This window comes from Megalops cyprinoides, chromosome 21 (genome assembly GCF_013368585.1).
Source record: "Megalops cyprinoides isolate fMegCyp1 chromosome 21, fMegCyp1.pri, whole genome shotgun sequence".
NCBI classification, from domain to species: Eukaryota; Metazoa; Chordata; class Actinopteri; order Elopiformes; family Megalopidae; genus Megalops; species Megalops cyprinoides.
In genome coordinates, this window is record NC_050603.1 from 10155947 (window position 1) to 10179116 (window position 23170).

A 23170-nucleotide genomic window follows, 5' to 3' on the forward strand; every position below is an offset into this window, starting at 1 on the left:
CTTTATAAATTAAACTTGAATCAAGTTTCCAAGAATCTGAAGAAAAAAAAAATCAACAAAACATATCAAACAGCTTTCTGCAGATACATGCACTATACCACTGACTCAGTGATACAGCAGCTGAAAAATGCAGGATTACCCTACAAGCCTGAATTTGTTCATGCTCTGGGCACTTGGCACACCTCGGTTAGCAAGGACACAGTCGCTCTCCTGGAAGATGGGGAGCTGGGCGGCGACCTGACCTCCAATACTTATGCGTCCAAGGTTACAGGGGCAGGGCTGTGGACCTGTGTGGGCGCAGTGAACAGAAGGGCATTCAGACACACCCTACGGCAGGAGAGCGCAATCTGCTATCCAATCATCCACGTCAGCAGGTAATCAGAAACAGCCAAGCAGGGTGCGGCACAAGGGGAGATATGCTACTGCACATAAGACTGTCTCATACTCACAGGTGCGTGTGTGTGTGTGTGTGTGTGTGTGCGTGTGTGCGTGTGTGAGTGAGAGAGAGAGAGAGAGAGAGAAAGGGAGACACAGGGAGAGCAACACAGAGATAGAACTGGGGAAAAGGAAGCGCTACAGGGTTCATTTTTGTTTTGTTTTAAATTTAAAGTAGGTAGGTTTGAGTGCGAGGGAGAGAGAGTGCAGCAGGAAGTGGAGTGGGAGTGGAAAAGTGGATGCAGAGGGACACCCGAGGGTTGAGTGCAGAATATATAATCTGTATGCTCTAGATTCAAATAGAAAATACCTTGTTATAATTCTTCAAATTCTCAATTGCTTAGCAGTCGGACTCCCTGGCCTGTTTCTTTTGTCCTTCTAACTGATTTTCTGCAGGTTTGCCCAAATGATATGACACCTGTCTCTAAAAATGAAGGTCAGGGATTCACATGGTTTGAAGCTTACAGGTGCTACCTGTTTGTCCAGGCGGGGCCATTTTTTTTTTTTTTTCAATGCAGACAGGTATTTCATGTCTTATGCTGTGTGTCCCTATAGACCTGCACATTTTGACTGTGCTGCCAAACCTTCAGCATACCAGCCAGGCATTTTTAGCATGTGTGACGCTTATTCTCAGAACGCCTCCTGCTTCAAAACCTACTTCCCTGAGAAGACGGAATGTGTGATACTGCCACTGTTGTGCCAGTAGCAGGGTCCGCCAAGGACAGTTGTTAAAGCAGAATTGTTAAAGCAGAACACTGCCATTTGAAGGCACAAGATTGTCATATCTTACGGGACAGTGAATTTGAAAATCACAATCATGGGCATCAGTTTGTTTTGAAAAGCGCTGGGGAAAACGACGGGCTCGACGTGTTCACAACTAACTAAAGGCTTTAAAAACTGGTGGGGACAAAATGGGCCACGACAAAAAGTGGTGGAGACATCTCCAGCGTCCCCAGCGTAAATGACGCCTATGCACACAATTATAGATCAAACTTTTGACCCGTCTGAATGCACACTGCCATCATTTATAGATTAATACATTTTGCACTGCAGAAATAACCTGTCACTTATACAGGGCCTATATTATACTGAGAGAATTTTAATATAGTAGGTGTGGACGTGCACTGAGCCTACACCTCCCGATTACTCTACATGCTTTTGAGGAGAGCCTAAGATATCGGGTACCTCACAAAGGTGATTTAACGCTAAAAGCTCAACCGAGATGGCAGCTGGTCTGCATCCAGTGCTTCGACCCAAAGAATGTAAACTTTCAACTCCTAAAAATGACGAGTTGTGTGGTTGTTTGAATGAAGTTTCTATTGAAAAAAGCAAAAAAGAAAGAAAACGGTTGTATTTCCTAATAATATCTTGAGGTCTTGCGAGCACGCCGGTCTGGCCCTCAGTTGTTGCTTCCCGGCCTGGTGACGGTAGGGGTGAGTTGGGAGGAGTTTACCACGGAAGAAACCAAGCGAGGCGGGCCGAGCTTTTCGCATTATCTCAGCCCGCATTCGTGTTATACGAATTCAAGTAGACAGGAGAAAACAGAAACAGGTTCCGTCAGAGTTCATCCTCGACTTGTAATTGCAGCCTTGGGTGGAGTCTTTCTCCGGAGCAGGAATGTAACGTACCGCTGCCACTTACGGTACAGAAGGGGCAAAGAAGAAGGGATTATAGGAGGGGAAAAGTAGCGAAACTGCGGTGGAAAGGATAGCATTAGCTATCATTGCACACCTGACGGTAAGATTCAGATGCATAAAAGTTATTTACACGTTTTGGGAGCTTCACAGTGTTGTTCACAGTTGAACAACAACGTGAACACACCGTCCAGTAACTTATCAGACTGTTTCATGCTGTTAATGGTAATTTTGTTTATTTGTTTTCGGGGGTTTTCTTTCCATTTTTCATTCTGCTGTCTGTACGATCAATCAACTTGTGTGGCTGCGTATGCAAATACTCACTGTCAGTCGTTGTAGTTCCCAGATAGTAAATTGTCGAGGGTAGGGAATACCTTTTATCTCCGATTGTTCAAACTAAGACTACCGACGTAGCTGTCCGTTTACCCTGTCATAGTCACCAGCTAGATATGTTTTCAAAGTTAGTTCTTGTCATTCCCAGCCATTTCTTGTGAAATACTTGCGAGCAAAATGAAATGTCTGTTCTTTGTGATGGAATGCTGCCTATATAGGTTGATATGTTGTCCTGTTGTCTATTTACACCCTGAGTAACTGTCAATTCTGCAGTGTCTGATCATGTTAGAAAAAACGTTCGCATCCAGATCTAAAACGCGTAATTACGCACGTGTATCGCACGTTTCAGTTTTATCAAAATGTGTTTAATCTGGCAAGGGTTTTTTCCAGTTGTCCACCCCTCCCCGAAACGCGTTTGACACTTGTCATTGTCGAAAATTTTTTAAAACACCGACACTTTCTAAAGCTTTAATATCAAATCATTGGGATGTGCTGATATGACTTGCTTTAAATCGTCTGTAGAGGGTCGACCGGAATGCTGGCCTTTTGCCTAGTGACCGTTTATTGACAAGATATGCTTAAAATGAGCTCCTTCTAACAACTTCTATGGATAGACTAACATTCAAGCCACAGTCGTCACTAAAACTCTTTTTCTGTGAGTGCTAGTGTTGTTAACTGGCATCTCATCAACTTCTTTAAGCCCATAATCTTCACTGTCGGGACCCTAGCACCTTTGTTTCCGTCAATAATAAGCATTAGCGACGTTATCTTTAAGCAGATGTCATGTTTCTAATAATCAAAATGGTCACTGTGTTGTTAATGCAATCATAACATTTCGCTTACATACAGTGAACCTGATGAATCAGGTTTGCTGCAATGTGTGTGAGGTGGCGCGGGGGTATTCATTCTCTTCGTATTTAAAGCCATTTCAAACTAGGGTTGGAAACAAAACATGGTCCTTTTAAGATCAAAAGAAACCTTCCTGCCTACAGGATAAAAACCTCTGGTTAATCAAGGTAACCAAAGTTAAGGAGACCCTCTAAGGGCTGGCTAAAGGAGCCATCCATCGTGACCTCTCAACTGCAGTCCTGTCTATTCAGCCTGTAAGGACAGATACTGTATCATACGATATGATATAGCCTTTATATGACATAAAATAATGCAATCTGCCATAATCATAATAATCGACAATAACAGATAGACCACAGGCACATGTTGCAGATTACACTGTGTGTGGAGGGTCAGACCTTGCCATTGAGTAATAATTCATCTTACAGAAGCAATACCAAAGCATCACTTGTGCATGAGAAATGAGCATACGATAGATTAACAAAATTAAAAGTATGTACGCTTCATGTGTTTGCCTGTACCCAAGGACTGTGCCACTGCTGGGCAGGAGATTTGGTGGGGCCTGCCACTGACTTTCAGATCAGTGATTGGCACACAAGGCCACATCCTCCAATCAACTTTTGCCAGTTTTTTGTCTTTCAGTTTATTTATCGAGTGTGCATTCACTGTGTTCTCTGAAACCAACGCACAAGTCAAGTAATAATGCCTTGTGTTGTTGCTTGATCTCATATTACTGTGTAACAGTGTGATTTCCACACAGTAAGTAGTAACTCTGTCAAAGGTCTCATGGCAAACTAAGCCACGGCTGAATTGCAAGTGTCTGTTAATGCTGTTAACCATTTTAATAATGTAAATTAGATTACATATTGAAAATGCATCCAAACTTGCCAGGTCAAATTGGGACAGGAAGCCGGTTATTATGTGGTTAGGGCATTCATTTTATGAAAGGCTGTGACTAAGGCAGATAAATGAAGAATACTTTGCTTCCATGATGAAATACCTTTACAACTTTTGCAACTGTGCGTGGCTCTTCCAGTTACCTTCTGCCTGTTAAAGTACATAATTTTACTACTCAGACACAGTTCATCAATGACTTTTACATGATAAGAGATTTTAAAAAGAATTTGTACTGTATTGCAGTGTCATTTACAGTGGCTACTAACAAGGCATAGACTGTACATCTTCATACATATAATTGTTAAATACACAGTAATCTGACACATCGGTAGCACAGCATATTTGCTATGCTCCGCTTAAACTATTCTAAATGTGTACTGATAATCTAATGTGCCCTGTTATGCATTTTTTGTACTTGATTGAACAATACATGTTAAGGAGAGTTTAATGAGCGTATTGTACTTTTGTTACTTAATTCCTCATTTTATAAAAGAATGGGGGGGGGTCAATCTCCTCATTATGGCCAGAGTCTGGTCATCCTCTTACCTTGTATGTAGTGGAAACATAACCTGCTGCAAATCCATCGTCCATTTTGCTCCCCTCTGGGTAATTCCCTGTAAATACAGCAAGCTTTCTGACGTGACCTTCCTGGACTGGTGCAAACTTTTTTTTTTTTTTTTCAGATTTAGACATAAGTTGTTTTTGGATTTTTCCAGATTTTTTTTAGATTTATATTGCTTTATTTGTTTAACTTTTAGTGTGCCTGTAATGGCCATGCTAGTCTCCTTTGAAGACACTGTAACCTTTCTTTACCTAAACACGATGCACAGTTTCAGCATCGTATGTGATGTTTACGTTTTTTTTTTTTACTTTTTATGCAGCAAGTATTTGCTGTGATAAGTGCACACAGAGTTGTACCTCACTGTGCCTACACTGTGCCCACTGTGACTTATCAATTCCTGCCATTTGTGTTATTATAAGGTTTTTTTTACTAGTTAATATACTCCAGTATAAACGTGACACTGTACAGAACTGTGTATTTTAATCATGTTGTAGTGTGTTCTCCAATTATGAGAACTACTCATAAAAAATCAGTTGAATAAAGTGACCAAAAACAGAACCATTCCTGTACTAATGCTGTTTAAATACTCCACTCATCATCAAGTAGTCAGCTAATAAGAATCATTTTGGGGTCTCTCACAACATGTAAGAGGAAGCTCATTTGAGTTTGTATACTAGAAAACCAAAAATTTCAATACAGCATATCTCATATCTTATGTCAATTACTGTAGCACCTTTCATGTAAAACATTTTGAGAAAAAAATTGTGCAGTTTAATTACATATAGGGCTGTCAGTTAAAGCAAAGCACATTCTACTGATAAAAGAGCTCACTTCTTGAGCTCATAGTCTCCTGAAGGCCAACCACAGAGATATCACTAAAAAATACCAGGAATTTTGGAGTTGAATATTTTAAGTTTCTGTATGACAGGAAGAAGGAAGATGACAAACAAATACAAGCCAGCAAGACACCTTTGACTGGCAAGATATTTGTCACACTGGACACATTTTTAACTATTACTGCACCAGAAAACTTTAGACACTCAAGAATAATGCCTCTGCACTATCGTCTAGCATGATCAATTGCATGAGTAATTCGCATGGCTATAACACAGGTCACTTTTATTTTTTATTTTATTTAATAAAGGGTTGTACTAAATAAAAAAAAAACAGGATACATTCCAACACACTTTTCTTCCATGTTTGAAGAACTTGGATACCCTCAAATAAATAGGAGAAATACCTTGTTTAAAATATATCTGTCTATTTTTAGCCATTCATGTGTGATTCTCATTGGCAGAATGTGGTGTACTAATGCTCTGAAGCGTAATACATAACATAATGACATAATGAGGTTTATGGCAAGTCATAGGAGGTGGTCATAGGAGGTGTGTCTGTGTACAGAACTCTGTACGAAAGTGCTGGTCCTGGTCTCTCTTTGTTGAAAATTAACTCATGGATTGAGTGTGCCGGAAGGCCTTTGTCTCAATGTGCTTGGTGCCCCACATGGACAAGGCCTGGCGTGTGTTCTACGTGAGAGAGGCAACCTTGGACTGTTAATACGTGTGAGGGGATGAATGGGTATACTGTCTGCAGCTCTTGATTTGGTGTGTACTTTGGTAAGTTTCATGAAACCATCTTTACATAGTGATAAAAAACAATGTTGCACTGCATGTATATGTTGTGTGGCAACAGTTAAGATCACACAGTAACAGTTTGTCAGAGAACGACCCTGGGTGCTTTTTAGGCTACCTTTTTGAACTTCCAAGATCGAGGATGGGAATCTAAACTGGTTTACTCCTGATGAGCATTAGTTCAGAATCAGGTCTGAATCAGGTCTGGATCTAGTGGTATCCTAGGCAGACATGGCCGGTCTGTCAGACAGGAGAGGAGTACAAATATTCATAGCTAGATTGTCATAGATGATACGTTTATAGGTATGACACATATACCAGAGTGTCCTCCAATATCTTAAATAAAGATAGAGACAGCATAAAGCTTTGAAGACAATGTCTGTCAAACATCTGTCTACTGAAGAAAGTCGCCTCCAAATCTCTGAGCGACTGAAGAAAACACTGGCGCCCTGGTCCCTTGCATGGCATAACTTTATTTTTATAAAGTTGGGTTACAATTTTGTGGTGGTGATGGTGGCGTGGCATCAGGTGGGAGGGGAGGAGGATGGAAAATTCGGAACTGCAGAGTCTTATGATTCATTTCAAGCTGAGCCATACTTGGAAGCTAAAACTGCCGGTTTGTCATGGCATGGAAAACCAGTTCAGAGGCAGTTTGAATATGACTGCAGACAACAGCGTCGTTTACGAACCTTCAAAGACCAACAGCATTCTTCAGCTGGGTATGTTTCGGCCTCAGGGAGTGACAAAGACAGCTAAAGGCAAAGTGGTGTTTTTGTGAATCAGTTGTTTTTTTTTTATTCAATCAAAAGCATTTAGGCTGCTTTGGACGAAATGGTACTGGTATTTATTTCCCCAAAATGATGAAATTTAGTCTGAGAGTTGTGTTGGAAGCCATGCTGTCTAACAGGTATGCCCTGTGTAGGTAACCCTGGTTTAACTTAGTACATTCAACTTGCTGTAGTTTCCATTACAGGCCTGCGGAGGACCGTGCTAACTATGTTATAGCTTGCAGTCCTGACCGGATCAGATTGGTGTTTTTGGAAACAAACAGTGGTTGCCACAGCAACACTGTATTGTTGTAAAAAAAAGACCTTATTTGTTTGTGCACCAGAGCCAGAAGAGGTGGAAAACTTACATATACATGCAAATGATCCTGAACCCGATTGTTTTTTTTCATGATTAACAAGCATGCCAGTTTAAAAAGCTTGGCTTAGAATGGTTTTAATGTGAGAACATTACCTGTGTGTACACTAAGTTGTTTTAACTAAGACAGTCAAACAACTGTTTTTAAATTACAATAACCCCAGGTCTCATTGTTATAACTACAATTATTTGATAAGTCAATATGTATAGTAATGTAGTAAAAAAGGTTCTGCTGGATGGGAGGACCTTACTTCAACTGACAGGCTTGTTAATCATGAAAAATAATCAACAACAAACTGAAGACTCATCGGTTTAAATGCAAGTTTGCTATACCATGTCCAGAGTTCACCACTGTTCAGATAAAATCTCCCTTTGTAGGGCAGGACAGCAGGGCACTTCTTACTGTACAGTACAGATCGAAATGTAAAATGTTAACGAAAGGAAATGATCAGAAGCAGTATGGTTGGTGCCCACGAAGTCTGTTCTAGCTGAGCTTTAAGGGGGGAAATCCCACCCCCATCCCCCCGTTTTAGCAACCTCAATCATACCATGTCCTTTTGTTAATTAAATTCTGAATGAATCTATGTGCATTCGGTGTCAGACAGCTGCTGAGGACGTAATGTTTTAATATTATTAACATATTTGAGTTGGCTTTCAAGAGCACTTGAAGAGCACCTGCAAGAATAATTTTAAAAAGTATCTTTTTTTTACATACTAAAAGTGAACTGGTAAGGACTGGGAGAACAGCTTTATCTCACTGGCCTGCCCCGGGAGGCTCCAAGAGAGATGTGTATTTTGATTAAAAAAAAAAATATATATATATATATATATAGATAGATAGATACATATATGGTATTGATCCTATGCTGCTTGGGTCACCAGGAGTCATAGTTAGTTACCAACCACTCATAGTTAGCTACTGACATAGCTTAGCCTCAAACTAGCAACTGTTATTGTGTCTCATCGCCCATTTTGTCACCCCCACAAGGTTGTCGCAGCACTTGGTGAACTCTTAGCTTTCCTGAGCTACTGTCTCTCCCTTTGTGTTGTGGCACCGTTAGCTGCTGTCTAGAGCAGGGCTGAGGCACAGCTTAGCTCTGATAATGCGGTTTGTGAGGTCACCATAGGTTTTGTGAGGTCACCAGGGGTTTGAAGGAGAGCCTGACCGTGAGTCAACACACCTGCATACCCCGTCAGAGGCCAGGGCTAGAACACTCACTAACTCACTGCTGGTAGCCTTAGCTTCTGAGTCACCGAGGTGAACAAATAAACACGTTACATCCTGTGCTGAAACAAAAGGCCTTGTGTTGCAACGGTATGGTAAGCCTGTTTCATCCGTACAGAACTCCATCTCAGACTGTTTCCATGGTGATGTATACAAACAGACAGAGATTTTAACCTGAAGTTAAAAAAGACTATTCAGAAGGTCAGCCTGCAACAGGGAAGTTTTTTGAAAGATTGTTATTATTGCCTTGCATTATTTACATGCTTAGCAGAACCCGTCATCTGGTCGATTATAGCGTTGGTAGTATAAGTATATGTTTGTGCATTATGACAGTGTTCATTGTGACAATGTTCTCCACAAAACCACTGTATTACATGTATGTTTCTAATTGTTTAGTATCTATACAGCACTTCGTAAGATGCTCTGAATAAGGGTGTTTGCCAAATGAATGCATGTGAATGTAACTCGTAAATGTGGAGAGGAGTAGAGCGTTTGAAGTTTGTGTGGTCACATGTAAGGCCCTGTTGGGTGAGGAAGCTCTGATGGAATTTGCTGTTACAGGTGAACTGTGGATTCAGACAGTCATGCAGAATGACACCACTGTTCCTGTAAATTGAGAGGAATGGTGGTGCAGGAATGTCAACTACAGGTCTATGTTAGGAGTCACAGCATATAATCAACTCACTGAGGTATACAGTATACAGTTTGGACACAACTTTTATTCCACATTTTAGAATAACTGTAACCTAGTAAGTAAACATCAACTATAAAATAATACAAACAGAATTATGCAGGGACCAAAAAGTGTTAAACGGTAGTCAAAACTATCTATCTATATTTTACATTCTTCAAAGTAGCCCAAGAATATTTTTAAAATAATACAAAAAAATGGAAGTTCATACACAGGCATCAACTTCACTATGTATATTTGTCTATGAAACAAATTTCAAGTATTTAAGTCCTTAGATCTAAATTTCTTTGAATGCATGTTTCCCATTATCTTAATCCGGGGTGTACAAACTTTTGACTGTCACTGTGATTGTTCATGTCCACCCATCTGGCCTTCTTGTGTCATCAAAGTTGCTGTGGTGTTATTTTCAACACCAGAAACACTTCACCCATGAAACAGCCTGCTGACTCGGCTGGTGTAATCTAATGATGCCCATGTTGTCAACAACAAGAATGGATAAAACTAATAAGGACCAAACAGCAAGCATTTTCAAATTTGGGAGGGAGTCATATGTCAGGGATCAATCCTTGAGGGAGTGATTGGTGGGGGAGTTGTGCTAGAGATTTATCCATGAATGAGTGAGACTTAGTATGATGAAAAAAAGATTCTGGTGCCGATTTATTGCAAGTACGTACCTCAATATAAAAACACCGTGTATGCTAATATTTTTTAACACCACCTATATATACCAGGTCAATACACTTGAGGTGAAACTTTGTTTTGAACTTGGAGATTTCAAAGCCCTCGTTAAGCCACCGAATTCATAACATCGTTTTTCTCAATAAGCACTGATTAGCTGTCAGTTACATACTTTACAGCTGACAGAACTATAACCATGGTGTACTGCAGACTTCATGAGAGTAATGTACCAGACAGAGAATGGCTGAACCGGCCTGTCTCGCCTGTCATGCTAAATATTCCCTGATAAAGTGCCAAGAAACTCATCAGACAAAACCTGGCCTACATTTCTCTGTAAAATATTATTGCAAATCAAATTCATGCCCCTCCCTTTACTCCGAAGTTTTTCATTGATACTGCAATGTTAAAGATGTAAAATCCACCAGACCATAAAAGTTCCTTGTTAATATCAGGGTTTGAGGAATAAGTACAGTGAGGTGACTCATATTGTCCAACTGCACAGATTAAAAAAAAAAACTCAAAAACTCCTTGTAAAGTTATCCCTGATTGGCCTGGACACAGATGTGAGGTGTGTGAGCCCAGCAGAGCTGAATATATTTGTGCTTAAAGTACACTACAGTCACCTAAGTTGATCTGTCTCACATGTCTTTTCCCACCCCTTGCACATGTAAATACTGTCCTCTCATTTGTCACTGTCAGACCCCCCCCCCCCCCCCCCCCCCCCCCTTAAGAGGGCACAGCACCCTGATGCAGCATAACAAATCAAAATGGCACCCTCTCATTAGTGCAGAGATGCATTTGTTAGAACTCAGCTGTGGACCAACCATAAACTATATCTGTGAGCCGACTAAGAAACTACTGCGTAAAGTGTAATCGCTGTACTCATAAGTGCAATTAGACACAGGCTGTATGATTGGTAGGACCACAAGACTGTCTCAGTCGTGCAGTAATCTTTTACGTTCTGAGAGAAGAGGGAAATATCACACATGGCTCCAGGGCTTTGTGTCCTCCAGGGACGGGTCTCATAGCTCCTCCTTGAAGTGACAAGTCTGTTCGTGCAGTGGATATACATCTCATACAGTCAAATGGAGCCAACTCTCTCAGCACCACTCCTGTCTCAGTGTGTGTGTGTGTGTGTGTGTTTATGTATGTCTCCATGTGTTGTGTTTTGTGTCTGTAGATGTGCATGCTTTCTGTATTTGTGTGTTCTGTTTTATCCAGCATTTCTGGTTTGTGTCAATGTACATGTGTCTTGGGCATGTGCACCTTGTTTGTTTGTGTGTGTGTGTGTGAGGGTGATTGTGAGTGCGGGCTTCTGTGTGTGTGTCTGTGTGCATGTCTGGATGTGTGTGTGTGTGTGTTGAGTATACAGTGTCACAGACCCACATAGGCAGGTAGGGATAATTCACAGAGTAGACAGTTGGGCATCTGGACAAGTCCAAAAGGGAGAGAGATTGCACTGGAGCCCAGGATCCTGTCAGCATCTGCATGCTCAAATGGACCTGATTCTACTTACCTTTGAAAAATAGCACTGGCAAAAAGCTACTGTTGGATATGCTGCACATTGCATTTTTTAGCACTGCTATATGTAGTTATGTTTAGAGGGACTGAGCTGGGAGTGGGACTACCCAACAGAGAGTGAAAGTGAGAGTGACAGTATTTTGATTGTGTGGGCATTGAATGCCAGTGGTGAAATAAATGCTTTCGGTTGTAATGGTTGAATTGTCTTCCCTTTCATTTATAAACAGATCAACTGGAAGTATTGCTATAAAAATACAAATAAAAACCTAGGCATTTTCTGACAGTGTTTGTGTAAATTCATATACTAATCATTCAATTATTATAAATTGTAGTAGTTTGGACTCAATTATCTGATTCTATTTATAGGAAGTTAACATGTAAAGGCAGCGTGAAAGAACAAGCCTAGGAAGTTTTCCTGATTTTACTTAATCTATGACTTTCATTATAGTTTGCGACACTAGCATTCTCTGTAAAACACGTGAACGAAGGCCAGGTAGTAATTGTGATGGAAAGACTGTCACAAATGTACTTATTTGACTGTATATTCACAGGGTAACTCATGGAGCTTACAGCTGATATACTGTCCATTTATAGAGCAATCCAGGATTAGTACCTTGTTCAAGGTTACAATAGTGCCCTCACCCAGGGGGAACTTTCTGGTTTTTGGTTAAATGAGTCTGTTTTAATAACCACTAGAGCACACTATTGCCATGTAAATACAGCTGTTCAGTGCACACATACGGAGCAAGTTTTAAAAAGGCTGCAGGACTGGGACTGAGTGAAAGATACAGACTTCATCTGTGGAATATCCAAATATGGACACCAAAGTACTGCACCAGTCCTCCCATGTGGGTTTCATTTAAAGTCTCCCTCAACACACAGTGGTTTTTTTTCTTTTTTTACAAGGGATTCAAATAGCTGAGGCGATGACGCATAAATAGAAATCTAAAATTAATACCTTGATAATAACAAGCTGCTGCCCACTCATCACTTCTTATTGGCTGTGTCCTGTAACAGGGATTTCCTCCGCGTGTTTTAAACTGATCTTTTTTCCATTTCTTCCAGGCTGAATCCACCCCCCCTCCCCTGACCTCCACCCTGTGCTAGTCCTGCCATGGCCCACCGCTCACAGAGCTCTTCCCTGGGGGACAACCCCCTGGACCCCAATTATCTGCCCCCTCACTACCGTGAGGAGTACCGGCTGGCCATCGATGCGCTCGTGGAGGATGGCCTGGAGGGATATTATGAGTTCCTGCAGGGTGCGGGCGTGGTCGACTTCCTGTCTCAGACAGAAATTGAGCACATTAAGGGTACAGTGCAGGTCCCACACTCTAGCCTGCTGCCGGAACTGCCCTACCAAGAGGTTGAACCCGATGGCTCCTCGGACACCTATTGGCCGGTCCACTCTGACCTGGACGCACCAGGCCTGGATCTGGGCTGGCCCAGCCACCACAGCTTCATCGGCCCCACGGAGGTCACTACTCTCGTCAACCCCTCTGACCCGGACATGCCCAGCATCAAGGAGCAGGCCCGTCGGCTCATCAAGAATGCCCAACAGGTGAACATAGAAATAATATTCATAAAAGTGAAGGAACCTTGAAATAACTGATCATTTATTCGTAACCTTCTCAACCACATGACACACCCCTCACATTAATAGGAAAAGTTAGTCTGCTGTGTCAGAAAATACATGTCTGTACCTTGGGAGACTTAAGAACCCCACTCCATGGTGTCAATAACTAGCACATACTAATTACAAACAGACCTCATTTACACATTTTGTTTTTAAAATGTATAACATGTTATTTAAATCCAAATCCAGTTGGTCTATGGTTCCAATCCCTCTTTTTTTGTCCACAAAGAAAAACGAAAGTAAATGGTGTTGTGGGTTCTGCACCTGATTAACTAGTCTGCATCTGTGTTGCAGGTCATTGCCATCGTTATGGACATGTTCACAGATGTTGACATCTTCTCAGATCTTCTGAATGCAACCACACGGCGTGTTCCTGTCTACATACTGCTGGATGAACAGAACACCCATCATTTTGCAGCCATGGTCACCAGCTGCAAAGTGAATCTAGATATGGTCCCAGTGAGTCTGCTCACTTGTTTCACCCTACATTTTGTTCTTTGCATGGAAATATAGACTTCCGTTCTTGTGTGCAGATTACATGGAAAGATTCCCGAAAGCCCTATGCGCCTGCTTTATTAAATCAGTCATATAATGTCACATTTTAAAAATTATTTGTGATACATGCAGTTACTTGAACCTTTAAAGTGGAACACCAGATTGCCTGCTTACGTTTTCGTGGTCTGGTTGGCTTGATTAACTCAAATATTAATATGCATTTTTTATTTCATATATTGAAAATGACACTGGTAACTGAAAAGAAGCATCAGCGAATTCCACAGTTCTTTCATTATAAATAATTCATATATGACAGGTGATGTATGTATGGCCTGCTGACTAAGACCACACATTTACGGTTTCAGTTAATGCGAGTGCGGACTGTGTCAGGCACCACCTATTTCTGCCGCACTGGGAAATCATTCAAGGGTCAAGTGATGGACCGCTTCCTGTTGGCAGACTGCAAAGCTGTCCTCAGTGGCAACTACAGGTGAGAAACAAGCCCTCCCACCACTTTAACAGCCCACAATCAAGAGATAATACACACACAGAAATGACTGCCAATCATTTCTGACGTCTGAAACTTCCCTCCATCTGTAACATCAGTGCTCTCCCTCCGTTTCTGTATTTTGATTGCTCTTCCTGTGTATTTGCAGCTTTATGTGGTCTTTTGAGAAGATCCACCGCTGCATCGCACACCTGTTCCTTGGGGAGCTGGTGACCACATTCGATGAGGAGTTCCGGATCCTGTACGCTCAGTCTCATCCACTGGTCATGGAAAACGCTCTGGTGCCAGTCGGTTCCAGGGACGCCAGCAGTTTTAGCAGTAACCAATTTGGCTTTAAAAGGACCCAGTCCCTCAGGAACCTTAGAGGACCCCGTCACACCGAGCTGGCAGGGTACTCCTTTGGAGACCGTATGGACATTGATCGTAATGTGCTCCCCTTGAGGAGAGACGATCCCTTCCGCCACTCCTTAGAACCTGGCGCAATGCAGCTCTCCAGTACTAAATATTCCTCCCAACAGTTCAGAACGGAGAGATCTTACCTCGATCAGGGCAGGAACCTGATGGCCTCCAGACAGATGGAAATTAATGCCTACAAAAGACATAGCTATGCGGAGGGGACCCAGGAGAACTATGCCTCCTCGCGGCAGTTCATGAGGCACCGACTCATGAACAACCTGGATGAGGTGGAGAACCAGAGCTACTTCCAAAGAGAGCAGCATTTCTACCAGGGAGGAGGGTCAGGATCAGCACAAGGTCTCTATGACAAAATCAAGAGCTCAAGTTACCACCAGACAGATGAGTACTCTGACTCGGGGTACCCGCCTGAGCTAGAGCCACCTGGCATGTACAACCGTGCAGTAGATTACTTGTCGTCCAGTTCCTCCAAGGACATAAAACATGACTTTGGGGCTGGGCAGGCCACGGAAGGAGGGGGTCGCTACAATCAGACCAACCCAAAAAGGCCGAGCGTTGGCCAGCCGTATGCCTGCCAGAGTTCCCCCACGCAGCTGCATCCCCCTGAAAACAAGCGGCTGTGTGGTGCGGATGATTCAGACCGGCATCAGCAGGACCCTGATGTGAAGCAGGGGCTGCGGAACTGGAGAATCAGCTCCTTCCTCAGTGCCTTTGAGGATGCAGGAGAAGAGGGCCTGCCACTGACTCTAGGACCTGATGCCTTTGACGAGCCCCAACAGCCTCCAGAGGGGAAATTCCTTGGCCCAGAATCTTCAGTGCCCAGGTTCACCACCAGAGACCTTCCAAAGATTCCCAGCAAGCCAGATCTGCTTCCACGCTATGGCAAGCCACTCCTGCCCGGGCCAACAAAGGAACCACTGTCCAGGGACCTGGGCTCTACAGCAACTGACGCTAAACTGTCACTGCTGACTGCTTCCAGGTCATTGAGTACCACAGAAGGGGACAAGCTAGAGGAGATGGAGGTCAGGGAGCCCAGAGAGATCAGTATAACCAAGCATGAGTCCTTCCGCAACAGGTTAAACCCCATGCTGCAGAGGAGCTCCAGGCTGAGGTCTTCCCTAATCTTCAGTTCTTCCAAGCTGGAGGAGCACAGCTCTGCAGCAATGAAATCAGGCCCAGGGCTGAATGAGGATGAGGACAGCGACCGTTTAAAAACCTCTTCCATTGTTGCTCAGATTTTGGAGAAGAGGAGATCCATATCAAGAGAGCCATTTGAGTGGCGCAGTCACAAGAAGATGGAGATAAAAGACCCTTCCACTGTCGAGGTGCCCGAACCAAAGGGGCCTGCCGAAGTTACAAGTGATAAAGCGGCCCAAAAGGAACCCACACCTGAGGTGCCCAAGGATGAACCCAAGGTCACAGCACCAGCAGACCCTCCAAAACCCACACCAAGCACCACCACCTCTTCTGTGAACATGAACGACCCTGAGAGTAGACTCTTATATTTTAAAGAATTAGCTGAAAAACGGAAAGCTTCAAAAATGGCAGTGGAGTCTGCTGTCAGAAGCCCAGAACCTATTCCAAAAAAGCCTGAGCTTTCAGAGACTCCATCTGACACAACCATCACAAAGTCAACCATGTCCATCACACCAGCAGAACCTGCTTCCGAAAAGATACAACCAGCACCACCTCAGCCTGTGCCCAGTACCCCGATAATCACAATAAAACCACCTGAACCTGAAGTCAAAGAGCAGGACTCCCAGACCACAGTACAGAAGGAGACAAAGCCTGTCATTGAGGTACAGAAAAAAGAACCTCCACCGCCAAAAGCACAAAAGCCACTTCCTTCACCAAAGAACTTCAAAAAGGAAATATTGAAACCTTTCAAGAGCAGTCACTCCCGCCACGTCTCCTGTGGAGAGGAGATCTTCACAGATGCCACTGATGCTGAGAAGAGTGAGCTGAAGAAGTCTCGCAGTAACAGCTCCTCTGGCACAATCCGTCTTGAGACAGGCGAGAAGCTGCAGAAGAGACACGGGTCCAATACCTCCCTCAACCAGTCAGAGGGTGGTGGGGATGGCAAAGCTTTGGAGTTTCTCAAGAAGCAAACTCAGAGGCTGAAGGGATTTCTTGGGCCAAAAGGAGATAAGAAAGCAGGAAGTGCGGCAACTGCCGAAGACAAGGGAACTACGCAGGCTATGAGTACGGTCCCAGAGGCATCCGAGGAGTCTGCTCCCAGAACACGTACAGGATCCCAAAGCTCTGCAAAGGCGTCACTGACAGACAGCAGTGCCACAACGACAGAGATCAAGGGAGAAAAATCGAGCCACAAGCCAACATCCAAACCCAGTCCCACTCGCTACCAGTCCTCCACCACCAACGTACTGTACAGCAGCAACCTTCGGGATGACACCAAGGTCATCCTGGAACAGATCTCGGCCAACAGCCAGAAGAACAGGATGGAAACTGCGAAGCAGTCTGCGGGGACTGCGGAGGATGCCAAACAGGGTAGCGATAGTGACAAGAAGGCAACAGAAAAGGAAGCAGACACTTCCATCATGTACCAAAGCAGGAACCGGTTCCAGCGGGTCCCTGGAAGCTCCCAAGAGCGGGACAGCTTGCTGAAGAGGATCGAGAGCATGCGCAAGGAGAAGAAAGTCTACAGCCGCTTTGAGGTACTCTGTGGGGACAAGGAGGATGCCTCCAAAACCCCTGGCTTTGTGGAAGGAGGAACTGTAGGAAAAGCAATCCCAAAACTGAACCTCTTCAAAAATAGAAGATAGAGTTGTAGGACAATAACAAAAGAGTAGAAGAGTTATGAGTCAGAAAAGCATTTAGTTAAATGGGGTTTTTGCACAGTATGCAAGTGCATTTGAAAGTTTATTCATTTATGGTATGTAAAGCTTATATTGAAAGTCATACCACTTCGTCCTTTCCCATCTGTTTTGTAATAAAGTGTAAATGAAAGATATGTATTTCCAACATATGCTATAATGTGTCATATACTGAATAATAGAGACACGTTTATTTAATTACTTTTATATATGTAATCATTTGTATGTGTTCTGGCATATACTGCAAAGTTACTCTAACTTTATTTTGGTATGTGGGTAACACTGAAAATTTTACACTGTTGAATCAGCAAATCTTTGGAAATTTAACGTGTTACCATTTAGTCTTTGTGACCTAGAAACTCCCTATAAATCTGTGCTCATGAATATGAAAGGAAGGGGACCTTAAGTTTGACCTCCTTCCACTCACATGCTTGACCTGTTGCTCTGCTGTGTTAACAGATGGGGAATAACCTTGGATAACAAAGAATGAGGAAACCTGTCCACACGCTTCTGAAAAGACAGCACTTTCCCCACCTCCACCCATACTGGCTTTTTGGGCAGGAATATCCGTCACTCACACCATTTGAAATAGCCATTGCTCTGGATCCTGTAACCAGCAATCTTAAAAAAGACAATGCATGGATTTTTCTGAGCACGCACTGCAATTAACAGTGCCAAAGCGAATCCATATCAGTATGCCAGACCTACTGCTATTAGGAAATTCTGTTTTTTGAAAGGAATGTGAACAAGACTGTATCCCTGCACTAAGTTGTATATTTGGAGGATACTGCAGTGGTACTCCTAGCAATTTTTTTCCCCCACATACTTTTTGGTGGATTATGATTTGGTGAACAAAGAAATCAACTACCTTATGAAAAGGGAAGCACACAGGCTTGGGTGCAAACACAACGGATGAAAAGCAGCATATGTTCATCATCTTGATGTACTTAGTTTTGAGCTGCGCCGGACAATAGCAACTGAACAAGCATCAGCTGACAGACATGCTTGTGCTACCCTGGCTCTCCAGAGTACCACTGTGGTACTGAATGCGCAAACACATATGGGCATTTCCAGACTGTGGGTTTAATAACAGGGTGCCATTGGGCCGTTACTGTACACAAACACAAACCCAAGGAGGACAGCTCCAGAAAGAACTCTGCCGCCAGCTCCACCAGTGGAGCTGAACTAAAGCGAACTTGGAGACGGAAAGAGAAAGAGAGAACGTCAGAGGCAAAGAGATGAAGTCGGAGAGAGAAAAAGTAAGAATAGCAGGAAGTAAAGAAGGATGAAGACAGAGTTAAGTAGAAACAAAGAATCAGAAAGAGTGTTTCTTGTCAGATAAAGGGTACTGTAAAGAGATGAAGAGTATTGTGTCCATGATTAGACTTGATTAAAGAGTTATTAGAACATGCACACAAGATAAGATGATCAAGAGTATGTGCACGGTAAGCAAAGTACATAGTTCATTTGTCATGGTGACTCAGGGAACATGTGCAAGAACGTTGGAGCATACCTAATGAACCTCTTTTGTAAGTATGTGTAAGTATTTTAAGGGATATTTCCACGTTTATACACAACCATTTAAAATATAAAGTTATCTGTCATTGTTTGGGGAGGGGAATGTTTTTATATAAGGGAAGAATGTGAAGATTCATTTTATATCACAGCTTTTAGTTAATGGCTAAAGAGTCTAAAAAGGTTGGGCTTCTACAGTGCCTTTTGTGTGTTTTTAACATTTTTGTGTATATACAGTAGTAGGCTTTTATGAAAATAATTGGATTATGGGGATTCTGCACACTGGGAAAGGTGCTCTCTTTCACGGCATGTTTTGTTCTGGTTTTTACTTTATTTTTCCTGTACTGTATTAGCATGTTTATGTTAACTTGTTGCGTGCCTAAAATGTGAGGTTTTACCATCATTGGCACATGCCATTTGCTTATGAGGAACCCAAAGATACATCTCAAAGGTAAGCAGGCAGATGGAAAAAAACAGTGTGAACATTGATGCTAGTGTTATTTACCATGTTTCATACATAACACCTCACACTCTCTTGACGCAGTGTCCTTTTTCCATGGTATTTGAGCATCTGGCACAGAGTGACCTTCCTCTACCAGTGAATGTAGTTCCACAATTAAAACATTAAAACAAAGACATCTGTTGCTAGCATCTAATGCCCTGTGAGTTACCCTGCATAAGGGTGTCTGCCAAATAAGTAATAATCATAGCAGTGACATAACACATATTTTGGCATACAATTTTTTTTTTGTAGAGTTTGACATGTTGACATTTATATTCATTTTCTCCTGATGGTCTGTCAGAGAGTCAGTGCACAGAAAGTATTTCTCATTTAACTAGTTTTGCCCCAGGTCTCCACTGGCGCTCAATCAATGCAAGTGGTAAATGTTTTGCGTGTCAACTCAAAAGGGAAAAGGCTTATTCGTACAGAGTGAATCGAGTCTGTAGCCAGTGGTGAGAAACAGGATCGCAACAACTCACCACGAGAAAAGGAACGAAGGAAGAATGTTTTGTGTAGTATAAAGCCAATTCCTTATCTTCTAGATGCTCTGCAATTGATAAGGATATCAAAAACCACATCTTTACAAACCGATTTTTTTTATTCTAGAGTAAGTGGAGTAACAGTGTGATTAAAAGTGTGAGGAGGGTTTAAAAGATACAATTCCAAACTCCTCAGGTCAACATTACCATTGTTGCCTTGGTGAACAACACAACTATTCTGTCTCAATATTTGTAATAAATCTTTTCTTTTACACGACCAAAGCCTGCCTCAAGAATTATTCTAGCATAACCTCAGTCACTTTCATATTTATTGTCAGTTTACGTAACTAAAATAAACAGGAGACACTTTTTTGCTGAATACCTTCCTTAACAAAATAATTTCTGTCTTCTTAATATGCCAGACTGCAATGCTGAGAAAGGCAGGATATAAATGGTAGTGACTAACAATTTAGACAATGTAACCTCATGTGAGTGTAACAAGAACATAGATTATAGACACTTAACACTTACTCTAAAACAGCTGCCAGCAGTCAGAGATTGGATATGGGCCGAAGTTCACATGTGACAACACATTCTGGTTTATTTCTGCTAGTGAAAGTGATTTCAGAGATCTTTAAAATATATTTCCCGCATGGAACATTTCTCAGTATTAAGGAGCGCAGGTAATGCCAGCTTTCCTAGCAGAATATCTGTCCTGTATAGGTGCTCAGGCTTCAGTGTTTGAATGCATCGAAGCCAGACTTTTCATCTGATTAATCTCCTCAGCAAGGTGATTCAGCTGGGTCAGCTTCACCTGTTCTATATTCACACAACAAAAAAGCAGAGAAAAAAGACCTTACACATTCTGACACCTCATGCACTCATTTGTTGAAAGCTGGATAGTTGTCTAAGAAACGCGGTTAATATGGATATAACCATGGCTTTATTATCTCAAGGTTGCTCCAGTCAGCCCAGATTGGGTTCATCTCCCCTCTTTTATCAACACACTGCTATATCAGTGCAATTCTGCTAACAAGAGGAGGGCCCATTAGCCCATCTAATCGTATTGGGTTGTCTATACCAAAGAATCTTCAATGTTGTTCAACGCCAAAGACAAAACGGGTCATGACCTTTAAACACCGGAGCCCCAGGATCACACAGAGAAAGTCAAAAACTGAACACCACATCACCAATATCAGAATAATTGTTGTGGTGGTATAATCTAAAATCAGAATACATTTGAAGACGGCCCAAGTGGGAGATGCTCTGCCAATGGAGAATAATATTAAAACATTGTTATGGTCACACCTTAGGGGAATGCATGTTAACCCTACACTAAGAGCCTCTGAGACTATGCTGTCTTCCCAAGCATGAGCTACTTTGTTGATCAACAATATAGTTAGCAAGCATTGGAGAAATGGAGACAGAACACTGGAAAACCCATAGAACATTGGAAGACATGGTACATTGAGCAAATGAGACACAGACAAGCAAGGATACATGCGCAATGGCCAAAATACCTTGTGTCAGAGGAGAACAGGCTTCAACACGGGAAGCACGAAAATACTCACAGATACAGGATGACACAGGTCTAAATACAAAACTTAATACTCAATAAGCGAGCAACTACACCAAGAGTGCAACTTGGGGAATGACCAGAGTATCTCTGAGCTAGCTCAATCGCTTATGGACTTGAAGCTTTACAGCCCTCACAAGTAACATAATCTTACCACACTAAGGACTGCAAAGAGAAACAGCAGGGATTGGGCCACCCTCATATTGGAAAGGGAGCTGTACTGTCTCACAATCCTCTTAGTACTTCATATGAAATACAGCCTTAGATGGAATGATTGGTACAGACACCTGTACAGCAAAATATGCCTTAAATTATATCAGGAAGGCTTACCGGCTTTCAAAAGCTGTGGTTTGGCACTTTCAAGATTCTCAATTTCAGCTGGTAGCCTTTCTGGGGACTGTCAACAAAAGAAATACACAAACGTATGTAGGTAAAAGGCAGAAAAAGTTACTGAATACAAAACAGTTGTATTTCTGTTGCAAAATATAGATGAGTGGCACAAAGTACTACTCACATAAAGTGCATATAAATTTTTGTGCTGATCAATCAGATGCTGAAGTCGATTCTCAAATTTCATCCTGTTAATAAGAGCAAAAAAAGTCAGTTATGTATAGCTTAATTTTCCAAGTGTCATCAACCAATGAAACAAAATTGCAGTATTATTTGTGCATGTACGTTTTCTTCAGTTTTTCACAGCTGAAATCATTTTGGGGCACAGTGTTCTCATTTATCAATTTGGCATGCTCTTATACCATGGCACCATGGTACCATAAAGATACATAAAGCATATATCACAAGGGCTGCAAGAACATGGGTATAATGTGACATTAGCGTATTTGTCTTACCAAAGGCAGTGGTGTGTCAGCCTGAGTGCATGTGCAAACGGTTAAGACAAACTTGGAGTGACAGGCTGCTTTTGAACACAAGGCCCCTTTTTTTGCTTCAGCTGATTGGGGGAATGGGATGGGAACATGCATGCCACAAACTTAACATCACGGTGCTAACCACAGAAGCTTTAAACAAAAGCACAGTCTTTGGTTGTCATCACAAATCTCACATCCTATTTAATTCACATTTAAAATGACAGCAGTCGGGTATTAAAGCTGTGCACTAACAAGTTGCTGTCCACTAACTTTCCATTTTAAACTAAATGCAGCCGACGGAAACACAAAAAGTGTTTACGAAACAGAAACATTTCTCTCAAGTAGATCTAACCTAGTCTAACCTGTAAAGTCAATCACTATGATAATACGCTTTGAACAGCTATACACATCATGACAGATGACATCATAAGACGTACCGCTGTTTTCTGTGTTTCAGTCTGGCCTCTTGGATTTGAAAGGTATACTGCTCTATGAGTTCCTCGCTCTTGCTATTCAACTGAAGAAGTCTAAATGAAACATGACAATATGCACATTTTTACTTTGGAAAGGCGCCTGCCTCTAAAAAAATCTGAGTAAATGAAAGATGCAGCCAGTGTGTTGTAGTGATAAGGAGCAGGGCTTGTAAACCAAAGGCTGCTGGTTGTATTCGAGGTGGGACCCTGCTGTTGTACCCTCAGGTGCAAATAATACTTAGACAGGGTGGTTCCGGTGGGGTTCAGTTGGCCGAGGTG

The 23170-nt window shown here is 42.2% G+C and overlaps 1 protein-coding gene across 1 annotated transcript; it reads left to right on the forward strand.

Annotated features, from left to right (window-relative positions):
• Positions 1–1947: 1947 nt before the first annotated feature.
• Positions 1948–20251, forward strand: LOC118768850 (protein FAM83H-like). The gene is made up of 6 exons (XM_036515804.1): positions 1948–2172; positions 12665–13157; positions 13527–13691; positions 14093–14217; positions 14384–17324; positions 17943–20251. The coding sequence occupies exons 2-6, from the start codon at positions 12714–12716 to the stop codon at positions 17961–17963; spliced, it is 3696 nt and encodes a 1231-aa protein (XP_036371697.1). The 5' UTR covers positions 1948–2172; positions 12665–12713; the 3' UTR covers positions 17964–20251.
• The last annotated feature ends 2919 nt before the right edge of the window (positions 20252–23170 follow it).